The sequence below is a fragment of the Nyctereutes procyonoides genome, unplaced genomic scaffold (assembly GCF_905146905.1).
Source record: "Nyctereutes procyonoides isolate TBG_1078 unplaced genomic scaffold, NYPRO_anot_genome, whole genome shotgun sequence".
NCBI classification, from domain to species: Eukaryota; Metazoa; Chordata; class Mammalia; order Carnivora; family Canidae; genus Nyctereutes; species Nyctereutes procyonoides.
The window spans coordinates 45,917,924-45,940,291 of NW_026575049.1; the positions used below are offsets into that span (position 1 = coordinate 45,917,924).

Genomic DNA, 22,368 nt, shown 5'->3' on the forward strand with positions numbered 1-22,368 from the left:
GCAATTTATTTGAAGAAACTGGTCATTGATTTCTGGAATTGCCTCATATTCTGGATTTTGATAATGGTATCTCCATGAACTATGCTTTGAACCCCAAAACTTCAAAACCCCCGAAACTCTGGTCACAAGGTCACCCTATTTTATAACATTACTGCGAACCAACCAACTGCCAGGCTCTTTATATATTACTTCTAATGCCTCACAAAATATTTATCTTTTTTTTAAAAGATATAACCTATCCTCAGAGTGCATGTTCCAGTGACAAAACTAAATGACGGAGCCATTATTAAAAGTCGAGTCAGTCTGATGCCATAGCCCATGCTTTCTCCATAGCAGATGGTCTCAATCACTATACTATGGGATTGTCAATCTCGGCGTACACAAACACATGGATAGCAAGCTAATATTAACAGATAGCTATTCCCAATGTAAAAATCCAGGCCTCACAAAAGACACAGGATAGAAATAAGACCAGCCAACTATGGGAGAAGGAGCCAATGCAATGGCTAGTCTTTATTGGAAAGAAGAAACTTCACAGCACATTTTGAGTAAATTAGTGCAAAGGCTCAGTGGGCCAACTGGTGGGGCACCAGCTTGTAATGGGTTCCACAGCTAGGGCATCTCTGGGCCTCGCCTTTGTGCAGCCAAAACCAGATGACGGTACTATTGTCCTCTTCACCTGAAAGGGAAAAGGTGGTTGAAGGCCATCCAACCTGAAGTGGAGACTTTCAATATTAACCTCATCCTCAGACACCTCTAAGACACAGTTATGGTTGACACCTGAAGTGATCAATTCAAGCTCTCTCCTTCCCCACTTTTCAGATGAAATGAGGCCCCGAGTTATCTATGAGTAAACTGACCTTACATCAGAGTCACCATTAAGTTCTAACAGTTCCTCTGCCTATGTGGAATCCCAAAGCACAGTCCTTTCTGGTATGTAGCCCTAGTGCCTAAAACAGTGTCTGGCAAAGAGGAAGGAAGTACAACAAATATTTTCTGGATCAATACTCTCTCATGCTGCATCTCCAATGAGCTGATACTAATGAAGGGTTAATGAAGCTTGAAAGGGCCAGGGAACCCTTACAATAACTCATTTACACACACATCCCCTTTACACGCATACACCATGCACTCAAAAGATTTGAAACCTCTTACTGAAGTCCTGTATATATTAAACAAATGGACAAGAGTGGTGAGGTACTTACAGATGCAGCCCACTATTCGCTTGTTGGTGATAGATGGGACTAAATTAGGGTCTTCTTTGGTGCCTGCAGCTGCCTTTGGGGCCAGAATATTGTATGGGTCCTGAAAAAGAATTAAGCCATTATGCCAAATGACCCGTAGCCTCCAAAGGCTAGTGGTACTGTTCCCGCAAGTCAGGTTTCCTATCTCAGATGCTCCCAGAGAGGAACCTGCTCTGATCCCATCCAAGATCATGAACCCCAGAGAAGACACAAAAAGGAGTTTCTCACCAGTCCCTTCCGTGCAGCCATCATGACCTCCCTCTCCAGCCCTGTCGCCTGCTCGTCATCAGTAGGAACACCACCTAAAGGAAAATACGTGAATTTTGATATTGTCTGAATTATCAGGACGAGAAATGCATATACATAAATGTTTACATATAGTTTACAAACTCCTAAAGGCTACTCATACACATTGTCTCCTAAGGACCACGGTCCTGATACCCCAAAGCGGCAGCACCGGGTAATCTTTTCTTCCTTCAATCACGGAGGCCAGTATTTCTGCACATTTTCCCTAAAAGCAAGTCAGGGTCCTAGTAGGGTTCATCGCACTTGAGGTGAGCGCGGGTCTGAAGGACAGCTTGGCCTCTCCACATCCCGGTTGCAACCCCTGTCCCCCAAGGTCACCTGGCACCTCGGTTTAAGATTTATCGCAACCGGGGGCAGTTCGGTGAGGGGCAGCACAGGGGACCAGGATAACAGGGAGACCCCCACGGAGGCGGAGTCACCCGGGGCCCCCGAGCGGTCACTGGGGCCCCGAGAAGCTGAACGGCCCGCCCCGCTTCGCTGCCCAGGCACCACCCCGGGAAGGCAACGGCACCGTTCCTTGACGCGCCGGACAGGCCAAGTACCTCCAGACGCCATTGAGCGCACCGCGGCGACTCCATTGGGGCCGCGAGCCCTGAGGGCCTGCGCGGCCAGCGCTCCAACTCCGCGAAGTAACCTTGAAGCCATCACGCCCGCTACAAACAGCGGCACTTCCGGGAGCAAGCTCCGGAGAGAAGCGCGACTTCCGCTTCCTCTCAGGCCTCGAGCCCGCCCCACTCACGTGACTCTGGCAGGGGACGGACGAGTCCGCGCATGCCTGGTTCCCGCTCGCGTCCTAGGCTGCGCAGCGCGGGAGGCGTGGGCGCGGTCTGGCTGTGGATTGTACGGGGGCTCCTCGGGCTGTGCCCTTTACGAACGCCGGGGCAGCTCGTTTTGCGCCGGCTGGACTCCGTGGCCTCGTCCATAGAATTAGGCGACCACAGTGGACTTCCTGTGCAGCTTTGCTGCTAGTTGTGCTCTGTAAATGAGGCGGCTGCTCGATAGAAGTCCCTAAGCCCGAGTCTGTCAGACCTGCTGGACCCAAATTTGAGGGCGGGCTCGTAAAGGCCACAGTGTTAACTGTTAGGCGGGCCCCCGGGCAGTGTGAAGCATCGGGGACTTGCTGAATTGGCCCGTCCGTGAGCACTTGGGCAGGACCCACGGGCACTGTTAGAGTGGAGGTGAGGTCCAGGCCTGAGGTGGGACCCGAAGGGGAAGGAGGTTGGGGGCAGGTTCTGTGTGCTTTGAACTTTGTTTTGAAGTTGGGTATTAGGACTTTTTTTTTTTTAATTTTTATTGGTGTTCAATTTGCCAACATACAGCATAACACCCAGTGCTCATCCCATCAAGTGCCCCCCCTCAGTGCCCATCACCCAGTCACCCCCACCCCCCACCCACCTCCCTTTCCACCACCCCTTGTTCGTTTCCCAGAGTTAGGAGTCTCTCATGTTCTGTCTCCCTTTCTGATATTTCCCACTCATTTTTTCTCCTTTCCCCTTTATTCCCTTTCACTATTTTTTATATTCCCCAAATGAATGAGACCATATAATGTTTGTCCTTCTCCAATTGACTTACTTCACTCAGCATAATACCCTCCAGGTCCATCCACGTCGAAGCAAATGGTGGGTATTTGTCGTTTCTAATGGCTGAGTAATATTCCATTGTATACATAAACCACATCTTCTTTATCCATTCATCTTTCGATGGACACCGAGGCTCCTTCCACAGTTTGGCTATTGCGGACATTGCTGGTATTAGGACTTTCTTAATCAACTGTCGCACCTGGAGTGGAGAGGACTATTATGTCACTGACACCGGAGTAACAGCAGTGCGTCCATGTGACGGACTTCTAAGAGGTTTGGTCAACAACTCGAGAGTGTTCAGTCTGGGCAAAGCCACTCTTTCTTGATCTAAATATAGTTCCTGAAGACCTTGACACCCTTCCTCCCGCCCTAGTGATGCTACTTTTGGTCAGCAGTGGTGACCATGCAGCAGTCTTGGAGAAGGGGCATCTGTGCGGGCCTTGGCACTCGAGGCAGTGCATGATTGGTTTAATGATCCCTTCGAAGCAGCCCACATTCCTGCCAACACTGGTGCCCTGCAGTGCCGGTGCTCTGATATCCAGCTTTTAGTTGAAAGGGCTGACTCTACCCAGCGTGGAAAGGTACACCTCAACTAAATTTGGACTTTCTTTCATCTCCCCTTTGCCTAGAACAATAGCATAATTAACCTATCACTGGTTTGAGGTATGTTATTTCCTAATTGCCTTATAAAGAGGTCCTGTATGCTATTGGCTTGTGAAATATAAATTTTAATTCCCTGAGTGAACATGTGTTAAATAAATTATTGGTAAATACAATATCAGTCTCTGAGCATAGTTTGCCACAAACAAAAGGAGCAAGAAGAGAAGCTGAGAATGGGAAATGAAGTCACCAAAGGTGCCTGGGCCAGAGGTTTCTGTTTAATACTGAAAACATCTTCCATAGCTCCTGTTGCCCACAAGCCAAGGTGTGCAAAGTTCTTAGAAGGGTGGGCGTTTAAAAGTGTAAACACTGGAGAATCCCTGGGTGGCTCAGCGGTTTAGCCCCTGCCTTCAGCCCAGGGCCTGATCCTGGAGTCCCGGGATCGAGTCCCAGGTCAGGCTCCCTGCATGGAGCCTGCTTCCCCCTCTGCCTGTGTCTCTGCCTCTCTCTCTGTCTCTCATGAATAAAGAAATAAACTCTTTAAAAAATAATAAAAGTGTAAACACTGCCCCCCCCCATGGTTGCTGGGATTCGGTTCACATTGTCAGCACAGCCCTATCTTAATCTGATTCCGTGCAGTATGTTTCCATACCAGATGGAAAATCCCTTCAGAGCAATGATTATGCCCTATTCATCTTTGAATCCTCAGTGGCTTCTAGAAGGCCAGCATGTAATTGAATCAAGTAAATTTTAGTCAATTTACTTCTTGGAGAGAGTCTACAGAATAAGTTTTCTAGGGCTGCTACTGGCCCAGTGAGGTCAATTTGAGATAAACTGGGGAGGGCTGAAGTCCCAGGTGTTTCCATCTGTCCCATGCAGGCTACATTTTCAAAAGGACCTGGTGGAGCATTCCTTCACAGAAGCACATTTGGTCTTCACTGGACTTCACTCCCTCCACCAAGAAAAATATAGAGTCTCTTCTGAGGCAAAGAATTTCTTAATCCTCTTTAAAAGTGGATTTTCTTTGAATGGCTTCCAATGTGACTCCCTTCTCTTACCTCCAGTGCAACCGCTCCAAATTAAATTGGAAAAAAAAAATTCCAGGGGATCCCTGGGTGGTGCAGCGGTTTGGCGCCTGCCTTTGGCCCAAGCGCGATCCTGGGGACCTGGGATCGAGTCCCACGTCGGGCTCCCGGTGCATGGAGCCTGCTTCTCCCTCTGCCTATGTCTCTGCCTCTCTCTGTGTGTGTGTGTGACTATCATAAATGAATAAAAAAAAATTTTTTTTTAATTTCCATAAATCTTAGGAATGTTCCCCAAGAATCTACAGTTGATTTGTACCTATGGTTTGATGTTTAATGCTAGGGGAAAAGCACTGGTCTGAAATACAAGTGTTTTGGGATGGTACCCAATCAGCTGGCTTAGCCAGTCACTTTTTCTTCTGGCCATTTTTCTCATCAGTAAAATTGATTAGACTCGATTAGTATTTCCCAAAAAGTATTGCACAGAATTCTAATCTCAGGAGATGCTTTCGGTAAAAGACTTGGGAAGTCCTGCATTTGATGAACTTCCTCTTGGAGATGCACATTCTAGCATATTAAGGTTCTGATTAGGCCTGCAGCAAAAGCCTAATTAAATTAAAAGCATAGTTATTGCTTAATTCACCCAGGGTTTATGTCAGAGATTTTCTATCTTCATTGACCACTCTTTGCCAAGAAGCACCTAACCCAAGTCTCAGCAGACCAGTGAGAAATGCAGTTGTGAGCTGTTATGATTCCCTGCTGCCTGACCACAGATGGTTCACTCCAGCCTATGAAATAGAAATATGGTTGATGCCTAATCATAGGACATTTTTTCAGGTCCTTATTCAGCTCACAAAAGACCTGGGATTCTTCAGACTTTGCAGGTGAGTTCCGATGTCAGGACCAGTCTCTAAGTATCCCACCCACGCCCTGCTGTCTCCAGCTCCTTCCACCCTTTGCTCACATCCTGACTCCTAATGTCTTCTTGATAAACAGTTTTCCCTATTCCTGCTCCATCATTGTCTTTGCCAAAACAAGAAACTTTCAGAGTATTATTTTTTTTTGCTTTTATAGGATTATTTTTAGTGGTTAAAATAACTACATACTGTAGTAAGTCAAACATATGCGACAATTAAGGAAAAGGTTCACTATTAACAGTTTCGTGTTTTTCCATTTTTTCCTTTATACCAGCATTTCTCAACTTCAATACCATTGATATTTTAGATTGGATAATTCTTTGCAGGGGAGGGTGCAGTCCTGTGTGCATTATAGGATTTTTTACCATTTATGCCATTAACATTCCCCAGTGGTGACAATCAAAAATGTCCTCAGTCACTGCCATTTGTCCCCTGGAGGGCAAAATTACCCTGAGAATCACTGCCCCATGCTTATATAGACATATTCAAACAAATGCACATATAAGGGCTGTTTCTTAAAATATACAGATATATAAGTGAATATCGATTACAAAAATATATATTACTATAAAAATTACTAGTAAATTGCTTCTTTAAAAAATCTTTTGTGGGGGCAGATGAATGGCTCAGTTAGTTAAAGGTCTGCTTTCAGCCCAGGTCATGATCCATTGGGCTCCCTGCTCAGAAGGGAGTCTTGCTTCTCCCTCTGCCCCTCCCCCTGCTCATGCTCTGGCACGCTCTCTCACTCTCAAACCTTTTTAAAAACATATTTTGTGGACATTACAGATCAATACATACAGATCTAACTCATTATATGTAATTGCTGCATAGTATTTCCAACTATAAATCTACTGTAATTTGCCCATTTCCCCCTTGATGAATATCCAGAATATTTTTGCCTATCAAACAATGCTGCAGTGCATGTCTATGGACACCTAGCCTTCTATTTTGGAGGGTGTGTACATTAAACACCAATTAATTCTGCCAAATTGTTTTCCCAAAAGTTTGGAGCAATTCATGTTCCCATTAGTAGGGCACGTGAGTGCCAGAACTCACCTCTACAAGGTGAGTTACCCACCTTTTGCAAAGTTTGCCCACTGGGTGGATAAAACACAAGATGCTGTTGGTGTTTGCATTTTCAGTTCTCTGACCTCCAAGGCAGCTGAGCCTCTCTTCATAAGGCCATTTGCATTTCCCTGTGCTGTGAACTGCCAGGTTTAGCCACTCAAGCAAGCTCTTTAGTCTCTTTTTGCCTCAGTTTTCTTTTCTTTCTGTCGGGCATAAGACGTACCTCTTTATGCTGTTGTGAGGACCAAATGAATTAACACTCATGAAGTGCTCAGAACTGCCTAATACACTGTAAGTGCTGAGTTAATGCTGGCTTTAAATTGGTCAATTCGATATATTCCTAGTTGCTTGAGTTTATCCAGAAGATCTCCAGAAGGATACAAAAGAAGCTAACAGAGGTGCCAGGGTGGCTCAGTTGGTTACACAGCTGCCTCTGGCTCAGGTCATGATCCCAGAGTCCTGGGATCAAGCCCCACATGGGGCTCCTTGCTTGATGGGCAACCTGCTTCTCCCTCTCTTACCACTTGTGTTCTCTCGTGTGCTAAGTGACTAAATAAAATCTTAAAAAAAAAAAAGAAAAAGAAAAAGAAAGGAAGTTAATACAAGTAGCTACTTCTGTGTATTCGTGGGGGTGAGAAAGTGGTGGTGGTTGGTGAGAAACAGGGCCACAAAGGCAGGGGTGGGACTGAGACCCATTGCAGACCTCTTACACTATTTTGAGTTTTAACTGTATGGATGTATTACCTATTCAGAAATGAAACCTTTTTTAATTGGCTATTCATATTCTTATGAGGGGAGGTTCTTTATCTTATTGACGTGCAGACACTCTTTGAATGTTAAGGAGGTTATTTATATTGAGTCCTTTCCCTGGGCCAAGGCTGGTCACTACTCAAAGGGAGTAAAATGTGGCTTCTTCCTTGAATCTATCACAAGAAAGTGGAAGGGGGTGAGGCATTGTTCTTTGTTTGGGCAAAGTTTTCACAAGCTTGAAAAATTGGGTCAAAAAAAGGGACTTAAATTTGCATTTCAGTTGCTCTGGCTGGGTCATAGAATCCCTGATCACTTGCAAAGACATATGTAGGGCCAATTTTTAATTATAACAAGGGTGTTGGGTCGGGGGAGACAGTTGCTGTGTGCAGGCCTGCTGGGATCATGCATCACCCAGGGATAGCCTAGACCTCAAGGGCCACCTGGGGAGGACTGAGAAAGATATGATAAAGTGGCTGAATCCCCTGCAGCTTGTGGGAGCTAGGACCCTTCTGGCTGAAAAGCCAGGTCAGAACAAATCAAACGTTTTTGTGCAGATACCACAAATCCAAAATGGGTCACCTGGAACTATTGTCAGCACAGGGCCTGGCTGTAGCTGGGGCTCAGCGGGATGAGAGGAGGATTCTTACCTAAGTGTGTGTGTAAGAAACAAAAGCTGTCCAGTCTAACCAGTAAGGCAGCACAGGAGCAAATGTGAATTGCCACCCTTCCCCTTCCAGAACCCCTCTCTCACCCAGTGACCCTCTTCCCCATCCCACAGAGCCCCATTTATTCTTCCAGAGAGGAAATGAAGCTCCATCTGGGAAATCCTAATGTTCCTCTCTTCCCTCATGCCATCTCTTCTTTTCCCCTCTCCCCTCCTCCTCCCTCCATCCCCATCCTGCTGGGCGGGCCCATGGGATCTGTTCTTCCTAAGTCAGTCAGGCCCCACTGACCCACACAGAAGAGGTGAGTAAAGGACTGTTTGCAGAGGGGTGGCAGGGTTGAGGAGCCCCCAGGAATCTTGAAGACCTGGGAGGGCCACCCTGGGCCCAGTGGTATTTGCACTGGTGAGTCCTGAGCAGCAGGAGGAGCTGTGCCGCTGCCAGAGCCTTGGCAGCAAGGGCAGGGTGGAGGTGAGAAGCAAAGGGACCCTAACTGGCAACAAGAGGGCATGGGAGTCCCTTGATGCAGCCCATGGAGGAAAGCTCCCCAGGCAGAAAGCAGAGATGGAGGAGGACCCAGAAGGGCAGGCAGAGTGATCAGCATGATCACTCTGCCTGGAATGATGCCCTGCTCAATGGTTCAACTACACTGTCACTGGCATTCTCAGTTCCTTGCTCCCTTGTCCCTGGTACCCAAGGCTAAATATGCCCAACCATCTGTTTTCTGGGTTCTTCTTCCAAGTTGGCAAGCACTGCCAGAGAAAATCATACACCATGAGAGGCTTGTGACGGTCACCCTTGGCTGAGCCCTCCATGTTGGGAGCTTGGTGGTTCTTTCCCTCTGTCCTTAAGCCCCAGCCCTGCCCGTCTTGTATTTCACTGAGGAGCAGACAGGAACTCACTCAGCCTCCCTCCCTCCTCTTCCTCTTTCACCCTCCTCTTCCCTTCCCTTCATCCCCCCCCCCCCCCCCCCCCGGTCTTGGAGGAACTGAGTCTCTCTTCCCCAAGGCTGAGCCTTCACCTGTTGGGCTCTTTGCCCTCTTCCTGCATCAGGCACCTTCCCTTGGCCTTCAAGGATGCTGAGACCCAAGTCTTTACTCAGGTCAACGCCTCTGTCATGGATTTGTTTTCTTCCAACCACTTCTAGATGTCTGGAAGAACGTCTCCCTCCCTGTGTCTAACTTACAGTGTCACCCAACCTACTGTTTGACCCCACTGCACCCTGAAATTCTGTTGCTAAGTTCACTCTTGGGCCCCAATTTACCAAATCCCAAACTCTGTTTATAACTTCATTTTCTTAGACATCATCTCATTGTTAGCTGCCTTCACTCAAACTAAGCTTCCTCCACCTTGCCTTTCAGCCTCTTGGCTCTTCTTTCCTCCATAGGAGGTTGATCTCCAGGGGCCATTTCTGTCACTCAGGCCTTACTACAGAGCCTGCTTTCCACTCCCCAGGCCATTCTGGCCTCCCCAGCTAAGCTGTCTACCCCCATCTCTACCTCTCTCTGTTTCTTCAGTACTCAGATCTCCTGCTGAGGAAACCCTCTGCATGGCCCTCAAGGTTCTCCTCAGGCTGGTTGTCACCTATGAGTTCTGTACTTCCCCATTGATCAATGACATTCCAGTCACATTCATGCCTTTGCACACTCTATTCCCTTTTCCTTGCATGCTTCTCCTTCTTTTGGAAATGACTTGTGATTCCAACTCTAAGACTATGGGCAAATGATATCTCTTCTGTGAGGTCCTCAGACTTCCCACCTGTGGGGTTGTTATCCTACCCATGTGTACTCCTAGAGTCCTGGCCTGCTTCCAAAAAGGGATTGATTACACTGCAGGGTAATTATCTTTTTGCATGTGTTTTGCAGCTAGGCAGCCAATGCATGATAGCTGCTCAGTGTTTGTTGAATGACTACTGAATGAAAAAAAGCATTACACAGAAAAAAAAAAAGCATTACACAGGACAATCGTTAAATCTGTCTTTTGCTGTACCTGGTTATTGAAAATTTTCTTAATTTTATTATATAATGTCCTTATATAAGATCCTATATGAGAAATTACTTTTGTAATTGAAAATAAAGGGAAATTTTTATTTCCTTCTATCAGAAAGACTCTGTATTATATGGAGAAGCATGTAGGCCCTTGTGCCCATCCCCTCTCACACACACATTTATTTCTTGGTTCCAAGAAGCTCAGAGACAGGCTTAATATTTATTCACATAATCACATTAGTCCTTCTGGCTAAAATGTAGCTCTTCCTATGTGTAGTTTTGTTTTTTTTTTTAAATCTTTTCTCCAATACTTCTTTTGAAATCAGACAGTGGAATACAGAGAAAGGTGTACACGGCCGGGTCAGAGAAACATGGTTCAGATGGTCTTGCAACTAGCAGCTCTATAATTTAGGCAAGGGAACCTCTCTGAGCCTCCAGTTTCCCTTTTGTAGGGTTATTTAAAAAGATTGAATTACAATGAATACAATGTACGCAGCACCTGCTACATGATCAATAAAATATCATTACATGAAGGAGAAACTATAAATGAATAAAATGATTGAAAGTGTCACTCCAGGCTGGCCATTGGAAGAATAAGCAGCTACTCAGATGGGGACCTGGGAAGGAGCAAGGCCAACTTGCCTAAAGCCCCTCTCCCCCACCGAGTCAATCCCATCTCTAGGGTCACTATTCAAAGGACTCTTAGGAACACAGCTTTTTAACGGGGCTGAGATCAAGTCACCACAAGGCGTGTAGTCCCGAAGAGTAGGGGCCGATGGAACAGAGATCTGAGAATGAATAGGAGGAGGAAGAGGAGACTGGGCAGGTCCTTAGCTGGCATGACCAGTCCCTGAGGAGGCCCTCTATTGGATCCCTGAGCCACTGGAGGCAGCCCTATTGGCCAATGTCGAGGTCCTCAAGGACACAGGGCCTCAACACAAAAAAGTGAGAACAAGAGGTCCCTAAAGTGAGAGCAAAACCCTGGGAGACATGGGCAAAGACAGGCCAGTAGCAATGAGAGCCCTGGGCTTAAATGTGCACTCTCATACTCCAGGGCATGGCTTCCAAGCCTCAATTTCTTCCCTCAGAAAATGAGAGTAGACACACACACACACACACACACACACACACACACACACACACACACACCGCCCACAGTGAAGATCAAATGAGCTAATGCTGGTGGAAGCATTTGTATACTGAAAGGGATTCTTATATAGGTTAGTATTTTCAACTTTGCCTGGGGCTGGCTCGGTCTCTTCCTATTAAACTTTCAAATGACACTCATTAAGATGGATCTACTTATATATGCTTAAAACACTTAAGATGGCAGGAGTAAAAAAAAAAAAAAATTAAAAATTAAAGAATAAAATGGCAAGCATTCTCCAAAGAACAAAAAGGAGTTCAGATGGGATCCTTCCAACCTCTTCCATATCCCTTATACCAAAAGGAAGTCAGATGAATGAATGGACCCAAACTCCTAGCAGAGCTGATCAAAGGAAGCAAAGGTCAAGTAGCAATGTTTCTGGGAAGGCCTTCCAACACACCAGGGCCTCTGCCTTCTGGGCCTCACTTCCTGGCCTCAGAGGAGGGCTCCCGTAGCATATGGGCTTAGCTAGAGTGCCAGCGGGAGCACCGGCCAGCTCAGCACCCCTCCTGCCTGGAAAACCACGCAGGAGGACGATTAATGAGCTATTCATGACGCCAAATTAAAAATCAGTGCGGGGGGGGGGGGATCCCTGGGTGGCGCAGCAGTTTGGCGCCTGCCTTTGGCCCAAGGCGCGATCCTGGAAACCCGGGATCGAATCCCACGTCGGGCTCCCGGTGCATGGAGCCTGCTTCTCCCTCTGCCTGTGTCTCTGCCTCTCTCTCTCTGTGTGTGTGACTATCATAAATAAATAATAATAAAAATTAAAAAAAAATAAAAATAAAAATCAGTGCCAGGGGATCCCTGGGTGGCCCAGCGGTTTGGCGTCTGCCTTTGACCCAGGGCACGATCCTGGAGTCCCGGGATCGAGTCCCGCGTCGGGCTCCCGGCATGGAGCCTGCTTCTCCCTCTGCCTGTGTCTCTGCCTCTCTCTCTCTCTCTCTCTCTCTGTGTGACTATCATAAATAAATAAAAATTTTAAAAATTAATTAATCAATTAATTAAAAAAATAATTTAAATTTTTTTTTTTTTAAAATCAGTGCCCCAGAAGAGTAGAATATGGGTTTTAACTGATGACAGGGCTGGCTAAGAATAAGGAGAAATACTGTGTGTAAACGGGCTAGCTAGGAGCCGGGCACGGGGTGGAGGTTCAACCAGTGTCTGTGGAGCGTGAGCCCGCCGCGCCAACATCCTCCAAAGCACGCGCACACACTCGCACACACTCGCACACACTCCTAGGGCACATCTGTGTTCAAGGCAAAACGTGGTGAACAATAACCACGGAGAGGGGTTACAGGCCGAGCGCTCTCCACACACAAGGTCAGTGTCTTTACCTGGGGAAGATCCGCGGAAGGGGCCGGACGGTGGCGAGGCCACAGGGCGCCACGGTTCAAACCTGGCGCCGTCCCCTGCTGTCGGCGTGCGGTGGCAAACGGCCCTTTCCCTGGGGGCCTCACCGTCCTCATCTGTATGGAAGCCCGGTCCCCAGGTGAGGACCCCGCCACTTACTGCGCGTTAAGTGGGCGGCGGGCGCGGGTCAACAGCTCCCGGAGATGACACGGCGCGGCCGGGGAGCCTCCCGCGCTGGGAGCGCCGCCCACCCGTGGGCTTCCTGGGTGCGTGGTGCGCACGTGGTTGTGCACGTGGCGGGGCGGGGCCGCTGCGTGCGCGCACGTGGGTGCGTACGTGCGGGGGCTGGGCCGCTGGGAGCGCCGCCCATTGGTGGGCTTCTGCTGGCGCCTGCGCACACGTAGGTGTGTACGTGCGGGGGAGGGGAGGCTGGGCGGCTGGACCCGCCCGGTGCCCGACGGCTGCCCGACGGCTGCCCACGGCTGTTCCCTGCCCAGGTGCAACCTGCCAGTGGATTGTTGGGAAGGCCCGGCGGCCCCGCAGGTAGGAACCCGCGCCTCTCCCCAGCCCTGGCCTCTGTCCTTCCAGCCCCACGGTCTGTCCAGGAAGCCTGCGCTCGCTTCCTCCTCGCCCGACCCCGTCCTCCGCCCCGCTAGCCAGGCCCCCTCCTCCAGGCTGGTGCCCGGGTTTCTGCCCCCTCCTCGGCCCTCCTGTCCCTGCCCCGCTAGGACTGCTGTCCGTCCCGAGCCCGCTTTCAGCCACATCTGGCACCGCCGCCCGCCTCCTCATTTGCGCTCCCATGAATTCCTTGGTTCAACACGTGTGCTTGCGGGTCACTCCGACCCGGGCCGGTGCTGGGGCCAGGGCTGACCCAGACCAACACCAGCCAGGCCCTCCTCTCCTGGGTGGCACAGTCTCCAAAGCATCGTTTGCTTCGTTGGGATGGAACTTTCTTCAGACTAACTTGGGAATCGGTTTACGTTTTGGTTGATTTGGTGGTTTTTGATGTGTGTGTTTTTCCAGTATTCCCCGGGGCACAAAGAGTAGCTGCTATTTTCTTTCTAGAAAAGGCTCTCTGTTCCCAGCGCATGCCTAGTTTGATGGATGTGCCTGGAGACTGACTTTTTTTGTGGATAAAGCTCATCTCATTTCATCTCTCAGAAGGCGAGCTGAGTCCTTACTAAGCAAGAGCCGCTGCCCTCACTAACATTCCTAAGCTATTAAATATTTGCTTAAAAAGACAGACATAAAGCATGGTGTTAGGAATACGGCGTCTTGAAAAAAAGCAATATTCATAAAAACAGGACTGTTGTAATAGTCTTGGTTAATCTTGGGTCTTTTTTACATCAAGACTCAAAGCATTTTTGGATCCCATAATTATATGACCTCATGGCTACACTCGAAGACAGATTATTTTATTTTTCTTGCAGGGAAGAAAGCGAAAGAACAAAAAGTGGGGCAACATGTTGCAATCACACTGTGGGACGATGATGGAGAGAGTGGGAGGGGTGGGGAGGGAGGCTGAAGGTACCGGCTTTGGGCTCCGACTTGCAGGATCTCAGGAGGCGCTCACAGTGCGGTGGGATGTGGCAGGCAGATGGAGCTGCAGTCCCTGGGCTGGATTGGAAAGGGAGGGGATAGTGAAACCAGATGGCTTCACTCCTTAGGCTACAAAGAATATGAGTGAGTGAGATTGAGGAGGAATAGGTCTTGGCTGGTTGGTGTTGGGAGCTTGGAAGGAGAGAGGACAGAAGGAGAAGGGTGTTTTAGATGTTGAATGTGTTTTCCCATTTGACTGGGATGGCCTATTGTCTCCTCCCGAGTTACTGTCTCAACACCTAGCACACATCACTTGGAGCATGTCAGATTAACCAGAATGATCATTTTTAATGGATTCTTGGATGCATCCTTTTTTTAAAATTTTATTTATTTATTCATGAGAGACAGAGAGAGGAGCAGGGACACAGGCAGAGGGAGAAGCAGGCCCCATACAGGGAGCCCGATGTGGTACTCCATCCCAGGACTCCAGGATCACGCCCTGAACCAAAAGCAGGGCTCAACTGCTGAGCCACCCAGGCATCCCTCTTGGATGCATCTTTGTTCACATTTTAACAACTCTGAAGTTGGGCTGTGTCTTCCTTTTTTTTTTTTTAAGATTTTATTTATTTATTTATGTGAGTGAGAGAGAGAGAACACATGCGTGTGAGTAGAGGAGAGGTAGGTGGAGAGGGAGAGGCAGACTCCTGCTGAGTAGGGAGCCCAATGAAGGACTTAATCTCGGGACCCTGAGATCATGACCTGAGCTGAAGGCAGGTGTCTTCTTTTGTGTCACTGTTCACTTGGCAGCTCTTTGTCTTACTGGTGAAGAAAGTCATGATGCTTGGGGCACCTGGCTGGCTTAGTCATTAGAGGATGCGACTCTTGGTTTCTGAGTGCTCAGCATAGTACCTGACACATCAGACATGCTAAGCTGGGTTTTGCTGAGTAGAACTGTACTGGACAAGTTGAGACAAATTGTCTTCCTTGTGCTTGAGTCAAAGTCTTCATCTTGCAGGAATCATGTTCTAGGTGAAGGTTCCCTTCTCAGCCCCCAATCATCTGTGCAGCTGCCCTGTGAGTTACTGGTTTTGTGAGCTAACCTGCAGAGACAATATTTCTCACCCTTGGCTTGCAGAATGGGCTTCTGGGACTTAGTCAACTTATAAATTGGAACCTACTTATATGAAAACTCATTTGGTGATTTTGCTCCCAGAGAGCTTCACTAGTTAACCCACAGGATACTAAGATCCTAGGGATTGACTGTATGTGCTGGGTCTGCTGTTAAGCAGGTGAGCAGGTCCCAGCCTCAGGAAAGCTAGAAAGGTAAGAATCTCCTGGAAACAAAAGGGCAAAGTTTACTTCTGCTTTGTCTCCAGAGAGGACATGGAGTCTTGGGATCTGCAGGACTTGACCCCTGCTCCCCATTCCCACTCCAGCTGACCTAGGTACTCCGTCTAGAATGAGATGCTTTGAGCATGCAAAACATCTTTTCTCAGCCTGCACCAAGATGGTTTGGGGGTGGTTTGTATAGAAGTGGAGATTTTCAGGAGGGTTCCTTTTTTGTCTTCTTTGGCTGACTCTCAGGCTCCCAGGGGGTGGCTGCACTTTGCTTGAGAATGCTGCCACTGCCACTACCAGTTTGCCAGTTTCAGTTTTTTTAATCTCTCAAGGTGACTTTAGAGGTATTTTTATGGTAAATGTCCAGTAATCTTCTAGATTTCAGTTCAATTTGTGAGAAATCCTGATTGTCATTGTAAGAATTTTGAAAAATTTGAAAGTATTAAAAACAAGAACTAGTTTTCAACCACTTCCATAAAATTGTTTCAGGCAAGGATCATGAATGGAACAACACTGTATGTTAACTATCCTGAAATTAAAATTTTAAAAAAGAATCATGAGTGGATGGTGAACTAGGAAATGAAAGTATGATGAGAAACAAGATGTTTACATAATCTCAAAGAACCTTCCCATATGACACCGATTAATAACAGAAAAATAGTGATACTACAATGGAGAAACCTGGCAGATATACCTTAACCAAGTGATTAAGATTAGTAACAGCAGTAATGGGACAAATCACTATTATGTGCCTTCTGATACGCACTGAGAGGAACACAGCATCACATCTGTGATTCCTGCTCCAAACATATCCTGAATCTAGTCATGCAGAAATGTCACACAAACCCCAATTTATAGAGTCTACAAAGTAACTGGCCAATACTCTTCAACAGTGTTGAGATCATACATATACACATACACACCCCCATATGCACACAAGATAATTAATGATAAACCAAATGCAGTGAAATGTTGACATGGAAAAATTTTTGATGGAGAGCATATGGACATTTTTTTGAGTTGTTGCAATTTGGGGTGTGTCTGATATTACTTCAAAGAAATAGAAAAAGTTTTCACATTTTTTTCTGATAAGAATTATGGATGCAGGAACAATTAAAATATACTATATGTACTTGGCAGGGAGAGCTTGGCACATCTAAATGGTTTTTGTAATATGGTAACATCAAAATTTTGTGTATCCTGGTAGGTAGCCAACAAAAATGAGTATTTATATCCTTCAAAACACATATACAAGAATATAGCAACTTTATTCATAATACCCTGAAATAAGAAACAATCCAAATGTACACCAAAAAAAGAGTGGATAAATAAGTTGTGATGCATTCATGTAGTGGAATCCTCTACAGTAATGAACTGAAACATGCAACAATATGAATGAATCTCACATGTGTAATGTTGAGAAAATTATAATCAGACACAAAAGAGCACCAGACATATGATTTTATCTCTATAAAGTTCAAAAACAGGCAAAATAATTCATGGTAATACAGGCAGTGTTATTACCTTTAGGGGTTATTGATTGAAAGAGGTATAAGAGATCCTTCTAGGGTGTTCAGTATCTTGATCTAGGTAGTAAACACACACACACACACACACACGCACAAACAAGTTGACCCTTAAACAACATGAGTGTTCAGTCATCAACTCCCTGTGCGGTTGAAAATCTGCATATAACTTTTCGCTCCCTGGGACACCTGGGTGGCTCAGCGGTTGAGCGTCTGCCTTTGGCTCAGGGTGTGATCCTGGGATCTGGGATCAAGTCCCACTTTGGGCTCCTTGCATGGAGCCTGCTTCTCCCTCTGCCTGTGTCTCTGTCTCTCTCTCATTGTCTTTCATGAATAAATATATAAAATCTTAAAAAAAAAAAAACAAAAAACTTTTCGCTCCTTAAAAGCTTAACTATTAATAGCCTATTGTTGACTGGAAGCCTTATCATTAACATAGACAATTGATTAATACGTATTTTGTGTGTTATACGTATCATATACTGTTTTCTTACAATGAAGTAAGCTAGAAAAAAAGAAAATGTTATTTTTTTTAAAGATTTTATTTATGTGAGAGAGAGAATGAGCAGAGTTAGGAGCAGAGGGACAGGGATAAACAGACTCCTCGCTGAGCAATGAGCCCAATATGGGGCTCAGTCTCAGGACTCTGGAATCATGACCTGAGCCAAAGGCAGATGCTTACCTGACTGAGCCACCCAGGCACCCCAAGAAAATGTTATTAAGAAAGCCACAGGGCACCATCAGTTGATGGAGCTCCACTTTGGGCTCTTTGCTCAGTAGGGAGCCTGCTTCTCCTTCTCTCTTTACCTACTTGTGCGCAGCTCTCTCTCTGTCTGCCAAATAGTAAATAAAACCACAGGGCACCATCAGTCGATGGAACCCCACTTTGGGCACTCTGCTCAGTGGGGAGCCTGCTTCTCCTCCCTCTGTCTACTTGTGCGCAGCTCTCTCTGTGTCTGCCTAATAGTAAATAAAATCTTTAAAAAGTCACAAGGAAGAGAAAATTTACAATACTATATTTATAGAAAAAAATTGATGTCTAAGTGGACCCACGTAGTTCAAGCCCATGTTGTTTAAAGGTTAACTATATATACATTTTTATACTGTGGTCATCAAGACAGTGTGGTACTGGCACAAAAACAGACACATAGATCAACGGAACAGAATAGAGAATCCGGAAGCGGACCCTCAACTTTATGGTCAACTAATATTCGACAAAGGAGAAAAGACTATCCACTATATACATTTTTATATATGTATATAAATTCATTAAGCTGAATAGTTAAGATTTGTGCACCTTCTCTAAGTTACACATCAACAAAAATTAAAATGTCTTGTGAAGGTTATAGATCCAAGTGTGAATTATAAAATAATTAAAATTCTAAAAGTTGACATTAGAATATGCCCATGACTCTGGGATGGGTAAAATTCCTTAAACAGGACACAGAACACAGTAATCATAGAAGAAAATGTTGACAAATTATGCTACATTGAACTTAGGATTTTTTCTTCATAAAGACACCATTAAGGGAGCAAAAAGACAAGCCATACAAGTAGGAGAAAATATTTACAACACATAAAACTGACAGTGTACATCTTGAGAATATATAGGAATGCCCACATATCAAGAAACGTTAAGGACAACTCAGGCAATAGGTACTTTTTAAAAGAAGATATCCAGGTGGACAACACAACGTAAAAAAAAAAAAAAAGTCCAATCCCATTAGAATAAAAAAAATGAAAATTTATAATAAAAAATGCAGTGAGAAATCAGTGCACATCTACTAGAATAGTAAACATATGGTAGACAGTCTTAGGTGTTGGCAAGGGTAGGATGAGGAGAACTGACAAATGGCATTTGGGAGGTAAATTCATGCTACCACTTTGAAACTGTTTGACCTTATCTGCTGTAAATGAACATACCTATTCCTGTGACCCGTCAGTTTGACACCTAGGTGCATTCCCAACAGAAATGTGTGATTGGGTGTGTGCGTGTGTGTGTACAATAGGCAAATATAACAATGTTTGTGAACATATTCCTAATTGTCAAAAACTAAAAAAATGAAGATGTCTACCAACAGAAGAGTTAAGCCTATATTCCTACAACAGAATACTACACAGCAATAGGGCAGTTCCCGTGGTGCAGCAGTTTAGCGCCGCCTGCAGCCCAGAGTGTGATCCTGAAGACCCAAATGGAGTCCCGTGTCAGGCTCCCTGCATGGAGCCTGCTTCTCCCTCTGCCTGTGTCTCTGCCCCTCCCTCTCTCTCTCTCTCTCTCTGTCATGAATAAATAAAATCTTAAAAAAAAGAATACTACACAGCAATGAAGACGAACACACACATTGAACAAAAGAAGCCAGACCAAAAAAAAAAAATCCATAGTGTGTGATTCCACTTATGCATTATTCAAAAAACAGGCAAAACAAGTCTGTGGTGTTAAGTCTTATTTTGGGGGCAAGGGTAGGAGTGCTGACTGGGAGGTTAGCATAGATAGGACTCTGGGGTGCTGGTATATGCCATCTTTTCTATTTTGGTAATGGTTACCTAGGTGTGTTGACTTTGTGAAAATTTATCTAGCTGTATTCTTACCCTGGTACACTTTTCTTTTTCTTTTTTTTTTCAAGATTTTATTTATTTATTTATTTGAGAGAGAGCACAGAGAGAGGGAGAAGCAGACTCCCCACTGAGCAGGAAGCCCGATGTGGGGCTCGATCCCAGCACCCTGAGATCATGACCCAAGCTGAAGGCAGACGCTTAACCAACTAAACCACCCAGACACCCCCTGGGTACACTTTTCTGTATGCACATTTACTTTAAAGTTGATTAGTTTGGGGATCCCTGGATGGTGCAGTGGTTTGGCGCCTGCCTTTGGCCCAGGGCGCGATCCTGGAGACCCGGGATCGAATCCCACGTTGGGCTCCCGGTGCATGGAGCCTGCTTCTCCCTCTGCCTGTGTCTCTGCCTCTCTCTCTCTCTGTGTGTGTGACTATCATAAATAAATTTTAAAAAAAGAATTAAAATATAAAAAAAAATAAAGTTGATTAATTTGATTTGCATCTAGTCTAGTGATGTTTGCCATATTGATGTCAATATGGATTGAATTGTGTCTTCCCCCAAATTCATGCATTGAAGCCGTAACCCACAATGTGATTGTATTTAGAGATGAGGCCCATGGGAAGTAATTAGAGTTAGATGAGGTCTTGAGGGGGGACCTCATGATGGGATTAATATACTTTTAAGAAGAGGAAGAAGCCAGTGCACACATTGTCTTTCTTTCCTACAGCACACCAAAGAGAGGTCGTGTGAACACACAGCAAGTGAGTAGTCTCCTGCAGACCATGAGAAAAAACCTCAGAAAGAGACCTGTCTTGCCAGCATCTTGATCTGAGACTTTCAGCCACCAGAACTATGAGAAATAAATCTGTTGTTTGAGCTACCTAGCCCATGGTATAGATACAGGCATACTTTGTTTTATTGCACTTTATTGTGCTTCACAGATAATGCATTTTATTTGTTTGTTTGTTTTTACAAATTAAAGGTTTGTGGCAACCCTGCATTCAGCAAGTCTATTGGGGCCATTTTTCCAATATCATTTGCTCATTTTGTGCCTCTGTGTCACATTCTGGCAATTCTCATAATATTTACAACTTTTTCATTATTATTTTTGTATTTGTCATGGTCATCAGTGATCTTACATGTTATTATGAGAATTGTTTTGGGCACCATGAACCTCACCCACATAAGAGAGCAAACAAACAATAAATATTTTGTGGGTTTTAACTCTTCCACAGACCAGTCATTCCCCCATCTCTCTCCCTCTCTCTCCTTAAGGCTTCCCTATTCCCTGAGACACAGAAATATTGAAATTAGTTCAATTAATAACCTTATAATGGCCTATAAGTGTTCAAGTGAAAGGAATAGTTGCACATCCCTCACTTTAAATCAAAGGTAGATGGGGATTCCTGGGTGGCTCAACGATTTGGTGCCTGCCTTTGGCCCAGGGCGCGATCCTGAAGTCCTGGGATCTAGACCCGCCTCGGGCTCCCGGCTTGGAGCCTGCTTCTCCCTCCTCTTGAGTCTCTGCCTCTCTCTCTCTCTCTCTCTGTCTATCATAAAATAAATAAATAAATCTAATATAAATAAATAAATAAATAAATAAATAAATCAAAGGTAGAAGTGATTAAGCCTAGTAAGGAAGGCATGGCCAAAGCCAAGATAGGACAAAAGCTCCAAACAGCCAATTTGTAAATGCAAAGGAAGAGTTCTTGAAGGAAATTAAAAGTGAACACATGAATGATAAGAAAGCAAAAGAGCCTTATCCCTGATATGGAGGAAGTCTTAGTGGTCTGGAGACAAACTCAAAATATCCACAACATTCCATTAAGCCAAGACCTAATCCAGAGCCAGGCCTTAACTCTCTTCAATTCTGTGAAGGCTGAGAGAGGTGAGGAAGCTGCAGAAGAAAAGTATGAAGCTGACAGAGGTTGGTTCACGAGGTTTAAGGAAAGAAGCCATCTCCATGACATCAAAGTACAAGTGAAGCACCAAGTGTTGATGTAGAGGCTGCAGCAAGTCATCCAGAAGATCTAGAGAAAGATCATTAACAAAGGTGGCTACACCAAAAGAGATTTCCAATGTAGACAAAACAGCCTTCTATTGAAAGAAGATTCTGTCCAAGACTTTCATAGTTAGAGAGGAGAAGTCAATGCCTGGCTTCAAAGCTTCAAAAGACAGGCTGACACTCCTGTAAGAGGCTAATGCAACAGGTGATTTTCAGTTGAAACCAGGGCTCATTTACCATTCCCAAAACCCCAAGACCTTTATGAATTATGCTAAATCTACTCTGCCTGTGCTCTAGAAATGGAACAACAAAACCAGAATGACAACACATCTGTTTACAACATGGTTTACAGAATATGTTAAACCCAGTGATGATACCTGATGCTCAGAAAGATAGATTCCATTCAAAATATTACTGCTCGGGCAGCCCCGGTGGCTTAGCGGTTTAGCGCCGCTGTCAGCTTTGGGTGTGATCCTGGAGACCCGGGATTGAGTCCCACGTCGGGTTCCCTGCATGGAGCCTGCTTCTCCCTCTGCCTGTGTCTCTGCCTCTCTTTCTCTCTGTGTCTCTCATGACTAAATAAATAAAATCTTTAAAAAAATATTACTGCTCATTATGCACCTGGTCACCCAAGAGTTCTGATGGAGATGTACAGTGAGATTAATGTTTCATATTTACCACAGCATCCATTTTGCAGCCCAAGGATCAAAGAGTAATTTCAACTTTCAAATCTTAACTACTTAAGAAATATATTTTGTAAGGCTATCATT

General features: G+C 45.5%; 1 protein-coding gene across 1 annotated transcript; it reads right to left on the reverse strand.

The window, feature by feature from the left end:
• Positions 1-480: 480 nt before the first annotated feature.
• Positions 481-2,249, reverse strand: LOC129511767 (cytochrome c oxidase subunit 5B, mitochondrial). The gene is made up of 4 exons (XM_055328762.1): positions 2,093-2,249; positions 1,473-1,546; positions 1,206-1,305; positions 481-679 (listed from the first exon to the last, which is right to left on the reverse strand). Exons 1-4 carry the CDS (start codon positions 2,193-2,195, stop codon positions 567-569), a joined length of 390 nt encoding a protein of 129 aa, XP_055184737.1. The 5' UTR covers positions 2,196-2,249; the 3' UTR covers positions 481-566.
• Between the last annotated feature and the right edge of the window lie 20,119 nt (positions 2,250-22,368).